Raw genomic sequence first — 15,873 nt, 5'->3', positions numbered from 1 at the left:
TCCTGGCAGCTTTGGAGGCTGCCACACAGATGATGGAGGCAAAGGTGTACCTTGGTAAAGTAGGGGGACTTTCACACCCTGTAAAGCCCTGAAGGAGCACAAAGGTTGTGTTAATTTCAGCCTGTTTCTTCTGAGCCTGGCCTTCTCCTGGCCACGTCTGTGCTCAGGAGGCTGCGTGTCAGTGACACCCTCATGAGGCTCTGCTCTGGCTTTTCACAAGTGCTCAGAATCCAGCTGCTGCCCCTGGACCCACTCTCATAGTGCACATTCCTGATGCCCAAGGGTCACCCTCTTTAGACACCTAAAAAAAAATTATACTTCACTATTGTCGTAAGAGCCAAAGTGACATCAGAAACAAGGCTATTACCTTTGAGTTGAAGCCTGTAACTCTAAATCAAAAAATTAATTTGAAATTATTTTCCTGGAAATGTAAATGCAGGCACCTGCTTTTGAAAGAATGTCTTCATGTAACTGAGGAAGTTGACTCATGGGCTTTACTTTTGGCACCTAAACTGATTAACAGGCGTAGAAACCTGGTTAAGCTGCTGCTCTGGTTTGCTGACTAGCCACTACCATGGCCTCTGGTATTTGCATTATTTGCTTTCCCCTCTCTTAACCTCTGTGGGGAAACCTTCCCCTGCTATATAAATATGAAATCCTCACCATACTGGAATGTCGAAGGGAACTGCTGACAAACAGAGATGTAAGGGCTCAGTATTTCAGGGCAAAACAATTTTGAGTTCCAACTCAAAATGCTCCTTGTTAGTGTGTTTCATGCCTTTTGCTGGGAATTCTACATTTATTTGAGCACCAACAACCAAGTAAGTACTGACACACACCAGAATCATTTAGGCATGTGGACTTCAGCTATAGTTTCCCTTTTCTGGCAGAACTGTCAAAATAGATGGCAAAAGTGGTCATAAGAAACCAAGTTTCTGCAATTTTGATGTTTAAATACAGTTTATCTTAACAGGCTCCAGACTGAAGTCGCCCCTTTCAGCCAGATTTTTCCCTCCAAAGATGTTGTAATGCCTAGCTAGAGGAGAAAGGTTATTTGTTATCCCATTCTTCAAAATATTTTCTTGAAAAAATCAACCTTTCCCTAAACCTTCTTTGTAAAATTTAAGTTGCTATTTGCACTATGTAGCTCACCTTAGTCTTGGTTGACACAATGCACCAGCAGGTAAACCCTGTTAAACTGTTCATTGTTACGATGGGCACATTTTCCTCTTTTTTTTTCTTACAGGCTCGTTCCTTCCTAAGCAGTGGCAGCACTTTTTAAAGACAATGATATGATGATCCTGGTATGATGGGGAACAACAAAGTTTTTAAAATACTTTTGCCAAATGATCATTTAAGAGTTTCTTTTGGGAAGATGCATTCCATTTATAGAATACCAGTCTCTAAATGGGGGGACACGTTCCCATGGTTGCACTGTTATAGCACTGAGTCCGCTCCTGAAATAAGGCTCTCCTAAGCTTCCATACACTTTATTTCAAAAACTAGCAGTAACACTGTGTGGGAATGAGGTACAGCTCTGGTGGAAGTGCTTAACCCCCAGACAAACCCTACAATTGTTACTGTGTAGGTATGAACAGAAAATCAGGCATCTAATATGGAGTTATAAAGTGAGAGATTTAAAATCTTTTCAAATAAGTTGTTTTTATTGCTTCTTGCAGTTAATTACAGCCTAAATTTGTTGACTGATTCTGCTCATTTAAAAAAAAAACAAACAAAAACAGGAGATGTGGATCTGGCACCCAGGTACTTGGTTTAGTGTTAAACACGGTGGTGTCAGGTTGAACTCAATGACCTTCCAGCTGAAATGATTCTGTGATTTTATGATTCTGTGAATGCTTATCTACTTTTTGTCAAAACAGCAGAGGAAGAGAAAAAGAAGAAGTTAAAAAGTCACCATTTCTTAGCAATTGACTAACTTCACAGATTTAGGTATCACGCTGGTTAGCAAAAAGGCCTTTAATCCAGAACTGGCATAAAAATTCAGAGTAGTTTTTTAAAATTAATTTAACAATAAAGTGCAGAATGGAATTGACTTAGTTACCCTAAAAATGCTTACCAGTCAATTTACATTCATTCTCTGAGTTTCTGCTTTCTTCTTAATTTTGTTGCTAATTTTGTAGTGTCAAACAGTACACACACTGCATTTAAGTACATAAAGCCACAAGATCCTGTAGCAGATAATGTCAGTGTTTCCTGTACAATTGCAATGGATTGCCAGCTGGAGGTACTCTGGTACTGCTGTGAGGCTATTGCAGAGCTCACCCAAGGGAGGACATGCATTGCTGAATACTCTGTAATAAAACAGAAAATAATGAGATATGCACGTATATAAACAGAAATGTGATTATGAAAAACATCCAAGAAAGATCATTTGATGGTATCATGTGATCTGTTTTCCATTTGATAAACAACTGCATACCTTCATCTGGATTTAGAGGTTGGTATTACAGAGTACAGTGTCCTTCACAGAAATTACTGAGTAAATATCCATATTTTATTTGGGTGCTCTGAAACAAGGAGAGCTGAAACAGGTTGTTCTCTTGGTGAAGTAAAAATTTAAAACCCAATTGTTTCTCCTATCAGATTTGATGTAATCTCATTCATCTATACTTTTTCTGCAGCTGGGTACATGTATGACAGTTCATTGCTACCATCAAGAAGGATTCCAAACCAGTGGCTGAGATTTGAATGTATATCTATAGCTGGACACCTGTTTCAATGTGTAAGTATATACTTGTAGTGAAAGAAGGGTCTTAAATGTCCATCAGAGAACTTACAGTTTCAGAGACTGGATAGCCTGAGCAATATCTAGTGTTTATATCTTATTAATGAAATAAAAATCTTGTAGATGAATTAGTGGGAGAAAGCTTTGTCACAGGCCAGTCAGCCAAGAAAGAATTCTGTCTACTGAAAGCCAGAGAAATGCTTGGGTGAGGAGAACACCTTTGTTTCCTTTTTTTTTCATGTAGGACAGACCATGAAGGACCAGAGAAAAAGCTCAAAATGCATTATTAAAACACACTTAGATCCAATAAAGGTAACTGTGGAGAAAAAAAAGCAAAATTTATAAATTTATAAATTTATAAATTTATAAGATAGGAGGTAGAAGAAAGAAGGCTGAGGTTCCAAGTCACACCTATTACTGAGATTCACAAGAAGAAAGGCATCGTGGTCTTTTCATTGTCCCACTTTCAAACCAGGCAATCATTTTGAATTTAGAAGTTGGGATGCTTCTTGGGGTGTTTCAGTCTCAAATTCATAAAGTTGCAAAAGCTTTACGAATAAAGAATATTTTCTTTTACATTTTTGGTAACAGCTTATCCAATAAAGTATATGCAGTATGCAAAGCAGATGATCTTGAGAGTGATCACACAGCATGTACAGACCAGCCAGTATGGGTTTAGGAAAGGCAGGTCCTCTTTGACTGGCCTGATCTCCTTCTATGACCAGGTGACCCACTTAGGGGATGCAGGAAAGGCTGTGCATATTCTTTTTCTGAACTTCAGTAAAGTCTTTGGCACGGTTGGCACAGTAGTCTCCTGGAAAACTGGCTGTTTATGGTGTGAATGGATGCACTCCTCATGGAGTAAAAAACTGTCTAGTTGGCTGAGTCTGGAAAGTGGTGGTGCCTGGAGTTACATCCAGCTGGCACCCAGCCATAGCGGGTTTCCCAAGGGCTGTGTGCTGGGGCAAATTCTTTATGACTGATCTGGATGAGGGGATAAATACACCATCAGTCACTTTGTAACTGACACCAAGTTGGGTGGGAGTGTTGATCTGCTGGTGCCTCTGCAGGACAATATGGACAGGCTGGATTGATGGGTCATGGCCAATTGTAAGAGGTTCAACAAGCCCAAGTGCTGGGTCCTGCCCTTGGGTCACAATAACCCCAGGCTGTGCTACAGGCTCAAATCCTGTGTTCAGTTCTGGGCCCCTCCCTGCAAGAAAGACATTGAGGGGCTGGAGCATGTCCAGAGAAGGGCAATGGAGCTGGGGAAGGGTCTGGAGCACAAGTGCTGTGAAGAGCATCTGAGGGAGATGGGGGTGTTTAGCCTGGAGAAAAGGAGGCTCAGGGGGACCTTACTGCTCTCTACAACTGCCTGATAGGAGGGTGTAGCCAGGTGGGAGTTGGTCTCTTCTCCAAGGTAACAAGTGACAAGAGAAGAGGAAACAGCCTCCAATTGTGTCAGGGAAGACTTAGATTGGATACTAGGATGATTTTGTCATGGAAAAAGTTGTCAGTCATTGAAACGTGCTCCACAGGGTAGTGGTGGTGTCCACATTCCTGGAGGTATTTAAAAGACATGTAGATGTGGCACTTAAAGATGTGGGCTAGGGATGGACTGGTCAGTGCGGGGTTTATGGTTGAACTTGATGATCTGAGAGAAATTTTTCAACCAAAACAATTGCATGATTCTATTTTCCTAACTATATGGTCACATCTATAATTTTTCTTCAGTGTAAATTTATAGTATTGGAGAAGACTGATGATACAGAATTATCAATACTAACTTCTGCATCATACACTGAAATTCTGAAAAGTAAATTTTGTACTTCAGACACTCATATACTTATTTATTTCTTTACATTCCAGGTATAATTTGTTGTTTCCAACTGACAAGATCTAGAATATACAAAACAAAATAGAAATTCCTATTGAAGAAAGGTAATGCCTATCCCATGTTGAAAATAGTATATCTTCAGGTCAAAGTAGGAATTCATTGCATTAACAATTATTTTATGCAGTGTTATGCAAAATTACCCCTTTACTCTCTATGTTATTACAAAATACAAATTATTTATGAGTTATATATACTTCAAATGGACCCTGGTAAATTACTGTTCCTAAAACATTCTTGGATCTTCCTGGATTTAGCAGGCGTCTCCAAATACCCAAATGAAAATTAGGCCAGAGGATGAGGCAGTCTGATATAAACTATTAGAGCCTGCTTACAGTAATACAAAGTTCATGTTTGCTGGGGCTTTTTTTACATAAACAGAAAATAGGGCAAGCCAGCTGAACAGAATGATATCAGTATTTTCAATTATACTTTTACAATAAAATAAGCCATAAGGTTAGTTTGTAGGAACTAACACTGAACACATTTAAATTAAATACTTACTAAGGGTTGCTTATCTGCAAAACATGTGAAGCAAATCGGTTTCTGGTAATGGCTTCTTGAACGTCTGAAAAAAGCATGAAATTATATAATGAATATTACATAAACAAAATACTTCAATAAAAATAAGGTTCACAGTAAAATATTCAGCTCAAAACTTTCTGAAGATTGTGAAAATGTAATTTAATAGTACTGGTTTTATTTCTCCTACCAACAGCTGCTGAAGTATAGGCCATACCTCTATTTTTAAAATTTGCATCTAAATAGTATATGAACAAAAAAATTAGGATCAATAAAGACAGCTGAAGCTAGAGAAAAAAATGCCATCTTCTCTCCAGCAACAAATATTTTGGATGTAGATTGGCTAGTGATTGACTGCTATTCAATAAGAAGACCAATACAAAGCTACAGTTTTAACATTTAGTAACATGTGAAAACAAAGCCAGAAGAAGGGGTGCAAAAAGGTAATGGTTTAGAAAAGCAATGTACTTGTATGACATATAAATACCTACAACACTTACATGTAAGTCTACCTGTAAAATTTCCCAGCTTCATATTACCAATTCAAATCCCCAGATATTTAGGCAAGCTGATCAGATTTCTGAGATACGTACATAAGTGTACGTATTACACTAACTTTCACAGTTACTTCATTTGCAATCTGTTAACTCCTATGATCCTTTCACTGTTTCTTTCATATTGCTATGTACTTTTCTTACAGTTTTCCTTTTCATACTTTGAAAACTTCAGTGTTATTGCTCCCAGTTCTTTAGCTGAATTTACCTTTCCCTTCTTTGTAGTTTCTCTGTTACTTATACAGAAATTTAGTTTTATATGCTCATATTTCTCTTTTCATATCTACTTCCTTAACCTGAGCACATCATACTGAAACACTTCCCTAGTAAAAAAAATAGATTTTTTTTATTTCCATTTGTCTGGAAGCAATAACCACTGGTTATGATAAAATGAAATTCTGAACCACTGTTTGACAGAGAACAAATTGTAAGCTACAGTTGCAGAAGGTTTCTAAACAAATGGAAAGATATTTTATTCTGCTGTTGCAGTTTATAGGAAACTGAAGCCTTTTTCCTCAAAGTCAGACTATTCACCATGTAATGTAGAAATATACAGATAGTGCGCAGAAGTTTAATAAGCCCTGATTTAGTTTGATTTCAGTCAATAAGGGGATAAACTTGGATAACCTGACCATGAAATGGTGCAGGCCAGAAGGAAAAGTAGCAGATTGGTAAAGTGAAATCAACAGACTTTAGGAAAGCACACTCTAATAAACTCAAATAATTGGCATGTAAAATTTTATATAAAAAAAGTCCAAGGAAAATGTAAGATTCAGGAGAGCTGACAAATCCATGTAGAGCACAAATGGCAAGCAGTTATTCCAATCATATAAAACACCAAGCAGACCAGTGAAGAGACTAAGTCATAAGGTCCCTACTAATTTCAAGTACAGGATGGAGCACACAAAATACCAGAATCATGCCAAACTAATGTGAAGTTTTAATGGCAGATCTGTATGATCCCATTGGTCAAAGCAAATCCTGAAGTAGCAAGAGACTCAAGAAGTAAATTTGTTCTTCAAGTGTAATAGTTATCATAGGATGACTAATGAAAGTGCTAGCAAATTAATCACTGGGGAAAAAATTATCAAGAGCAAGTACAGACTTTTTCCCCACATTCTTTAGCAAAATGGAAGCTGTGATTGGGAACTTCATAATAAAGAGCACCAGTATAAAGCAGGTAAGAAATCCACCTGGCATAAAGGAAGAACAAGTTAGAGAACACTTAGGTAAGTCTGACATTTTTAAAATGGTTGCACAAGTAATATTCACTTAAACGTTTAGATTTATCTGCAGCAGTATCAGAAATCATTATTTCTAACCTTTCAGAATTCATGGAGAAGAGGAACATTTTAAAATATAAGAAGTAAGAAAATGAAAAGCCATTCATTATAAAGGGCTACATTTGCAAAACTATATGATATAGAGGGCAATAATTTGCAAAAAGAATTGCAAAAAAAAATCAAGACGGATAAGCTTTGGAACAGGTTTCCAAGTGAGGCTGATGCCCCTGATGCACTTGATGCACCTTGCAGGAACAATTTTGACAAACATCTCTTACAAACAACATTTACAGCTAGGCTGAGCCAGTTTCTGAAGGTGTCCTCCCATCACATTTAGAGTTATTTTTCACCAAGGCAAAGTCACCATTATTTTAGATTAATTTAACTGACTTAAAGAAGGGTTTCCTGATTTTGATACACTCTTTGCTAAATTTAGCAAATAATAATAATAATAACAACAACAAACAAAATAGAAAATATTTCTATTTACAGGATTCCTGTTTTTAATCCAAAAAATCTATGGCAACAAAATATAAAGTTATTTAATCAATTGATGTAGTATTCTATTTAGTGTTCAACTTACTTTGTAGCTTTTGATTCAGACAATCCAGAGACTGGAAAATCTTCTGTTCTTCTACGGAAAGACCACTCCTGCCTGGACATGGAGCCCTTTTAAGCTGTGAGGGCTGGCTGCCTGGCTTCACATGGTCCATGGCTACCAGGATTTCAGCCTCTGAAATTGGTGTACTTGCTAGTTCTTCTGCCACTAGAAACTGAGCAGTGCTTTCTGAAACTGAAGAGGTTACAGGGGAAACTTCAAATGAGAAGGGCTCACTTGAATAAACATCTAAATAAACTGCTTGTTTTCATGACCATAGGTCTGTGAAACACATGAAATTGATGTTAAAAGAAGAAAAAGGTGGAAAAATCAGGAAACATAATATGTTCGAAAAAAGAAGTAATTAAGAACACTAATGCATCTTACAAATGGCACCACAACAAGTCCTAATGAGTTTGGAAATATGTAATGATAACAAGCAATATCTGTCCAGATCATATAGTTTTATGTGACACGTACAGTTAAAAACAAACAGGAATGAAATGAAAATTGAATATATGCTATAATGCATTTATAAAATCATTAATATCATGCTATGTGATGCTATATCTTACATTTACAGGAAAAAAAATTGCTGTAGGTTAATTACCGTTTCTTACTTAGAATCACTGATGCCAAAAGACACAAGTCATATTACACAGTGGGCATATTCTGTCATTCTACTTTATGTATAACAAAGAACTGAAAAGAGTTGTTTTACTATACCTTCCTCAGATTTAGAGATGTTTTTCATCTTTTGTACTGGATCAAATGCAGATTGAATGGGACGCAGCTGGACAGCACATAATGAATTCTATCAAAAATATTGTAAGAGTATTTTAAGTATAATTTAAGGCAACTATACTACCTTCTGAACTTGTTTTGTTTATTATTTCATATAACCAAATGTTTTCAAGTGAAAAAAATATTACTGTACACAAATATAGAGATGTATTCTAGTTGGTTTTATTCTTTTCATTAGCAGTGAAAGCAAGCTGATTAAGCACATTGATTCAAAATCATGTAACAATGACAATTTCTGAAACTCCTTCCATTTTGAAACATTTTTATTTTTTACAGTGTTTTATATTAACCTGTGCATGATGAGCAGGTTTCCATATTTTCGAGACAACACTTTGTCTTCTGCATTCTGAAAAAGCTCGGCGTTTATTTTCATAGTTGTCAAAACCCTGATTTTGTCTTGTAACAGGAATACCACCTTAAATGACATGCAGACAAAAGTAAAACAAAAATGTGTAAACAACATAATATAGCAGTAGCAAAACTAATAATGGTGAGTAAATGCCTCTGTCCACATTTAGATATTTACACCTTATCTCCTTAAATTGTCTTGGATGTGGACAAAAACAGCTTAAGTGAAGCCCCATGTTGAATCACAGATAATAAAGATGGTCTGTACAGAGATACAGGGTGGTCTTGCCAAATAAAAAGGAGAATAAAAGGTGAACTGTGATATAAAAAATATCAAATAAGTAATGTTTTAGAAAATAAATTGCATTTTGAGAATAATCCTAAAGTCTAACTGTCCAACACAATAAATCACTGTTGATAAATTATTGTATCCATATGTTAATTGTTTCAACTTTCATTAAGATTACAGAGTAGTGTGCAGAAAACATGTATTTCACAAAGTTCATTTGATTCAAAAAATCACAGAATGGTAGAGGTGGGAAGGGACCTTCTGAGGCCATCTGGTCCAGTGCCTCGACTTAAGCAGGGCACATAGAGCTCATTGCCCAGGACCATGCCCAGATGGTTCTTGAGTGACTCCAAGGATGGAGACTCAAGAAAGTCTCTGGGCAATTTATGCCAGTTCTCAGTCACTCTCACAATAAAAAAAAAAAGTTTCCTGATGTTCAGAGGGAAATTCCTTGGTTTCAGTTTGTACCCACTCCTCAGGTACTTTCAGTGAGCACCACTGAAGACAGTCTGGGTCCGTTCTCTTTACAGCTTCCTTTGCGGTATTTATAGACATTCTTAAGATTCCCCAAGGCCTTCTCTTCTCCAGGCTGGATACTCCAAGCTCTCTCAGCCTTTCCTCATAGGAAAGGTGCTCCAGTCCCTTTACCACCTTTGTGGCTCTTCACTAGACCCTCTCTAGCATGTCCATGTCTCTCTTGTACTGAGGAGCCCAGAACCAAACACAGTATTCCAGATATGGCCTCACAGATGTTGTGAGGTTTAAAAGTCATGGATTGAAACCTTATTTTTATAGCTTGGCATTTTTTAGTTAGTCTTATTAGTTCATACACCTTTATGCTAAATTTTCAAAAGCAATACTGTTGTGCAGCATTTTCTCTCAGCCAGAGAGAAATATAATCTAGGCACTGTACCTCAAATTCATCTCAGTTTTGTCTGGTGTAGCAATACATTTTTAAAATTGAAGCATCAAGCTTCCAAATTAAAATTATGTTCTTAATTAAACTTTCATGCATACAAACTGGAGATGCAAATTAGTATTTTCATGTGCAGCTCAGGAATCTACATACCAAGGAGATACTATATTCTTATTTGTAAACACAATTACTACTAGATTTGTAAATGGAGTTACTTGATTTATACTTGGGAAGACAAATTACCTATTTATTTACACAATATTTACATGTGCAGTTTAATTGCAGTTCATAATTTGACCAAGAGTTGCTTTACTGATTCTAACACAATTTTATTTCTTTTCTGGTTATTACAGTGACATTAAAGCAGAATTCTTATTACTGATAGAAAAAGAAAAGAACTGATCCTAGAAACATATGTGAAACTTGTCATCTGGCTGCTGCCAACAATAGTAACATGGGACACATTAGCTTTGAAATGCTGCCATTTAGTTATATGCAAGTCATTGTAACATGATACGTGGTGTTGAATAGCACCTGAAAATGAAAGGAAATATGATCATGTTACATTGAATATGAGAGAAAATAAAACAAAATTTTAAAAAAAAGGAAAAGAAAAAAAAAAGAACCCCAGTATATTAGTAATCACATAATGTTTTTTCTGAAAAAATAGATTTTAAAGTTGCTCTATGTGTATGCATCAATACTAAATCAATTTGCAAGACTAGATCAATGCCAAGGAGACTATTCTTTTGAGACATATAAGACAAAATAATAATAATCAATAGTATCTTTAAGGTAATGAGATACAGTAGACTGCTAGGTAACTGTAAGCATGTTAATTAGCCCTATATTTATCACAGGCTAAGGGTTAAACACATTTTTAAAGCCTTTACTGACTGAACAAAGAAAGGTGTTAAAAATTCCAATATCCAGCTACAATAATATGCTATAATATGTGTCAGGCAGAAGATATACAACTTGCAACCTGGAAGCCAAAATAAATTAAGATCCTCATGGACAACATTGATATTCATCTGGTTCTCACTTTCTATACATTTGGCAAAGCATTGCAATTGATCACATTTTCTACAATGTCTTCACAGACATCATGGAACTCTGCAGATATTTTACTAGAGAGCAGTGCAGTATTTAGTCTCACTGTAAGCACTTTAGGACAAGAGTATGGTGTCTATGTGTATTTGGAGGCAATTGAATAAATAACAGCAAGTCAGTAAGAGTTATCTAGAGTCTTTAAAATAAAGAAGACTTTTAAAATACAAAATATAAGCAGATACTGAGAGAGGGCAATCCACATAAATTTTTAAAGTCAGTTACTCAGCTGCTCTCTAAAAGAGCTGGAGGTATGTGATGCTGGGGATGTAGCATTTAAAGTTGCAATGAAGGCGCTGTTAAGCAGTGCACAACTGGGACCCAGGACATTTCCTGACTCATTGATCTGATGTGCAGATAAGGACATCAAGAGACAAAAATCTCTGCTGGAGGCAAGGCGTGGCAATGCAAGTCTTCATTCATTTCCAATGTAAAATCAAATAGGCTAAGTCACACAGATCTTAAACTCATCTGTTTGACTTTGAACTGGAACAGACAAGCAGATAATATTTTCTCTGCCCACCCCTGCTGTAGGCCAAGAACATTCACCTGCCTGCATCTGCTCTTACACAATAGGGTTTTTCTGAATCACTCCAAATTAAAACTGTGTATTACTGTAGATAAAACTAGAAATGTGGGGGGTTTAAAATTATGGGTATTCATTATTTTGCTAGAAAGTATCTTTGAGTTGTGTAGCCAATCCTTGGGGTGATCCCAGTATGTGAAGCAGTTCTGAGTAGTGCTTGTACCTGAAGCAGGGACTACAGCTTCAGGAGCTCCAGCTGCAGCCCTCAGTAGGAAGCAAACCAGCATACTACATAGAAATTACAAGTACGTCACAGGCACAGAATATAGCTAGGCTGCACAGAATATAGCTAAGTTGCACAGGACAAACAAGGCAAATCAAAAAGCACGAAATGTAAATTGAAATGTAAACCCCGGGACATTAAAGTTTATTCTCCCAAAAAATTCTTACCCACCTTTCCTGTATTTTGCCAACCAATCTCTGCCTCATATTTTTCCCAAGATTAGTTTTTTAAAAAATGCAGGATTGTCCTCTAATTTCTTAGAATTCTTTATAAATCAGATATAGCTTCCAGCAGAGCAAAGTTTGCCTGGCAAAAGCTCTTTAATTTTAACTTATTTTAAATTTTTGCTCAGCTTTAGTAGTATTATTGGGACTAAGTAATTGTAGGCATTTACAGTGTCAGCATTTTAAAAACACAGTAGAACTAAACTTCTTTCATTCTCATGTGGCAGTGACTCTTGGACAACAAGCTATCACTCTCAGTTACCTTGTAAAACTCACTTGTATAAACTTAGTCACTTCCTCCTATATTATTATTTAGACCACCTGTCATATTTGCTCATTAGTCATGAATATAATCTCAGGGAAAATACTTCCTTTTCATTTAATATTGCAGACAGCTATTAGAAATGAGGATTGACGTTTGAGAGGCCTCTGGGCACCACTAGAATAGAAATGAGAATGACAAATGGTGAAAGCTTGTTAAAACTGACTGTGTTGTGTGAATGGATGAAAGGTTGGATGTTTTAACTGAAAACAAATCTGTGATGTATTTGAAGAAGACTTTTGTCTGAACATCCCCCACCCCAGACCCAGAAACATGACTCTTACCAGTAGGAGAGTCTTTTGGAGCTTGGGTAGAATGTGCTCCATGCCAGAAGGTGCTTGTTTTTCCAGCTGCTGGGATATGATGGAGATGTAATCCATTTTCTGTGTTAATGGGTTTACTCTCAGAGCAAGTCACTGAATGATCTTGACAGGCACTTGCCTGAACATTATTTACAGAACAAGTACTTTTTGCCCAAGGTTCGTATTTGGCCGTGCTGCAGTCAGGTGCCAAGCCAGCACAACCAGCAGTATTCTCACTGTTTTCTGCACTGTTCCTATTTAAAACCTGATTTGCTAGCACAACATGCCTGTCACTGAAATCACTGCTGCTAGCACTAGTAGCTTGTAGGCTGGCAGGCGGCAGTGACTGACACCCAGGGTTGGCTGTGTTTTCAACACTTCTGTTTCCCGGCAGAGGTGTGGAAGGTGGGTGAGGTGCAAGATATTTCCCTGGAGCTTTTTGAGTTTTGTTGGCTTCAGTGGCTGACTGCAGTTGGATCATAGTGCCTCTTTTCTTCTTGGGCATAAAATGTGACTGGACTCTTACAGATGTTGCTCTTCTGGCTATTTTTGCCTTATTTTTGAGTTGATCTACTTCTTTAATTTTAGCATTATTGCTACATACTCGGGGTTTACTTGCTTCATCTTTTGATACCATCCAAGCTTTCTTAGCAGAAAAAGATCCTGTAGATGTAAATATATTGTGAGATAGGTAATTAACATTTGGTTTTGATATATGAGAATTCTCCTCTTGATTTTTTATGAACATGGGGTTTGAAGGCTGAGCAACAATACTTAAATTATTCTTAGGAGTATTATTTGCAGTTTGAACACATTGCAGCTGTGAAGAAGATACTTCACTGATGCTTTTTTCATAGCATTTTTCAGTATTTTCTATTATTATCTGGTCAATTTGATCACACCATTTTAGCTTCCTATTGTATTTCTCATTTTCTGCACTTTTCTTTTTTGTTTTTGCCAGTTCTAAACTGTCTCTGATAGATGACATGAGTTGAGCTCCAAAACTGATCCCATGGTCTGTAACCACCACTTTGAAATGACTGGGTTCATATTTAGAATCCTTCTTTAAGATACTTCTGAATAACTTCGCTCTTTTTCTTTCAAGAATATTATTTTTCAGGATTTTTTCCTGTGCAGGAGTGTCAGAATTGAACTCTGTATCAGGTAACACTGACATATTTCCAGTCATATTTCCCTTTTCTCCTTTATTATTCTGTTGCTTAACTTTCAACAGAACTGAGGTATTTGATATGTCCTGAAATAAAGATGTTTCTGAAATAATATTATTCATACATTTAATATTTTCTTTTTTTTCAGTCATACTTCCTATGGTATTTTTTAAGAAGCCTGTACTGGTGTTTTTGTCCTTTGGTAATACATCAGCCATGCTGGGAGTGCCAGTGGAACATCCCTGATTAGGAAATAAGATTACAGATGTTGCAATAGGTTGACTGGATGCTTGCATAGATTTAGTTCTCTCCTGTGGGGTCATTTTAAAACTTTGATCTTGCATCAGATCCTGAATTCTTTCTCCCGGAATAGAATCAGGGTTGTCCCAGGCTCTGCTCGGATTGAAAACAGGATGACCAGTGGCAAATGTGCTAGTTGTTCCAGAAGATGGCTTGCTTCTGTCTTTTATATTTTGCATAAAACTAAATGCATTACTTACACAGCTCTTTTGCTTACCAGAGGCAGAGAATTCTGCAGGTTGTTTCCCAGAACTGTGAGAAGCAGGTGATTCCACTTCTGAAGTGTTTACATGTTCAGCAGGAGTTAGAACATTATGTTTAGCTAAAAGATCATGAATAAGTATGTTGTGGTAGTGTAGCAAATCTACAGTTCTCAGACAATTATTTAGATGTGCATTTTTAGAAGTACTTTGATCTGTGTGAAGTAAACCATTATTCCTACTCTGGCATTTTTCTGGATCATTCAGGGCACAGTCACACTGTGTGGTAAAAGATGATTCACTCTGTGTTGTGCAATTTCCATTTTGTTCTCCAGTGTCAAGACTGTCAAGGCTCATCAGACTTTCTGAATCATCAGTTTCTTTGACTTCTTGATGAAAATTCTGAAATACAGGCATAAAAATGAACTCTCAGACTTACCAGAAATGTGGTTTTGCTGATAATAATTTTTCATTAATGAGAGCTTAGACCAAATTAATTTTGAGCCTAGTGTTTTCATGACTTGGGATCATATCTCCATGAATGCTTCTGTCAAGTCAAAATTTATGTGTGTTACATTGCAAAAGAAAATGAAGTAGTTTGGGAAGAAATCCATGGAGAGAGCAGCATAGTGCAATAAATTTAATCTAAAATAATACATAAATTCTGCAATATTAAAAAAGGAACCAGACTTATCTAGACAACAGTACTGTTTCTGAATTTCCCTATGAGAATGGGTGGTTTTCATCCTCTGTAAGGGTACTTGAATTATAAATTGAAAGAGGATCCATGAAAATGAAGGTTTGATAGGAGATCTACCTCAAACTGCAACTTTTCCATAATACTGGACTGAGTACATTTCTTTTCATACAAAGCGCCACAAGCGATGAGGAGTTAAACGTTATCATGGCAAACACAGAAATGTCTCTTGGTTATCATAACCACAGTGATTAACCCCCCAGTGAAACTCCTTCTACAAATCTTTCAGAGAGAAGAAAATATCTCCTGTTCTATGAGGACTGATCAAGTCCCAGGGCATAAGGGATTCCTCATCCACTTCCTTTTCATTAAATTTTAATGGAGTGATGAATAGCAGCAACTGGCACCATCTGAAACACCACTGGGACAGCTGTGTGCATGTACTACACAAATGTTTTCTTCATTGTTACTCCTCTATCCAAGCACTGAGATGCTGACGTGGTTGAAAATAGATAGTTTTTAGGTACAAGACTTCAAAATACACATGAACATAAAGGAAAACAAGCAGGTCAACAATTTTCAGTCTCATACACTCTTTCCTGGAAGTTCACTTTCACACAGCTCAGCAGCAAAGTCATTTTAAACCTTAGGTAGGACAAAACTGATGTGAAAAATTAAGAGAAGCTGAATTAGATATGCAATCTTATGTGTTAAAGATTTTTTTTCATTAGTGACTTCAAATGGAAAATGTTTCAACCAGCAAAATCTATTAACCTGCATGACTGA

At 36.7% G+C, this 15,873-nt stretch overlaps 1 protein-coding gene across 1 annotated transcript in view; it reads right to left on the bottom strand.

Annotated features, from left to right (window-relative positions):
- Positions 1 to 1,696: 1,696 nt before the first annotated feature.
- Positions 1,697 to 15,873, bottom strand: part of CEP126 (centrosomal protein 126) — a 37,824-nt gene continuing 23,647 nt past the window's right edge. The window contains 6 exon segments of the mRNA XM_066177417.1: positions 1,697 to 2,312; positions 5,145 to 5,208; positions 7,583 to 7,792; positions 8,324 to 8,411; positions 8,692 to 8,816; positions 12,704 to 14,792. Of these exon segments, the coding sequence (XP_066033514.1) occupies position 2,312; positions 5,145 to 5,208; positions 7,583 to 7,792; positions 8,324 to 8,411; positions 8,692 to 8,816; positions 12,704 to 14,792 (2,577 nt within the window). The 3' untranslated portion in view covers positions 1,697 to 2,311.

The sequence above is a fragment of the Chamaea fasciata genome, unplaced genomic scaffold (genome assembly GCF_029207755.1).
Source record: "Chamaea fasciata isolate MVZ Bird 193981 ecotype frontalis unplaced genomic scaffold, bChaFas1.0.hap1 SCAF_2, whole genome shotgun sequence".
Classification (NCBI taxonomy): Eukaryota; Metazoa; Chordata; class Aves; order Passeriformes; family Sylviidae; genus Chamaea; species Chamaea fasciata.
The sequence above is the reverse complement of the archived record's forward strand: the minus strand, read 5'-3'. Positions and strand labels throughout refer to the sequence as shown.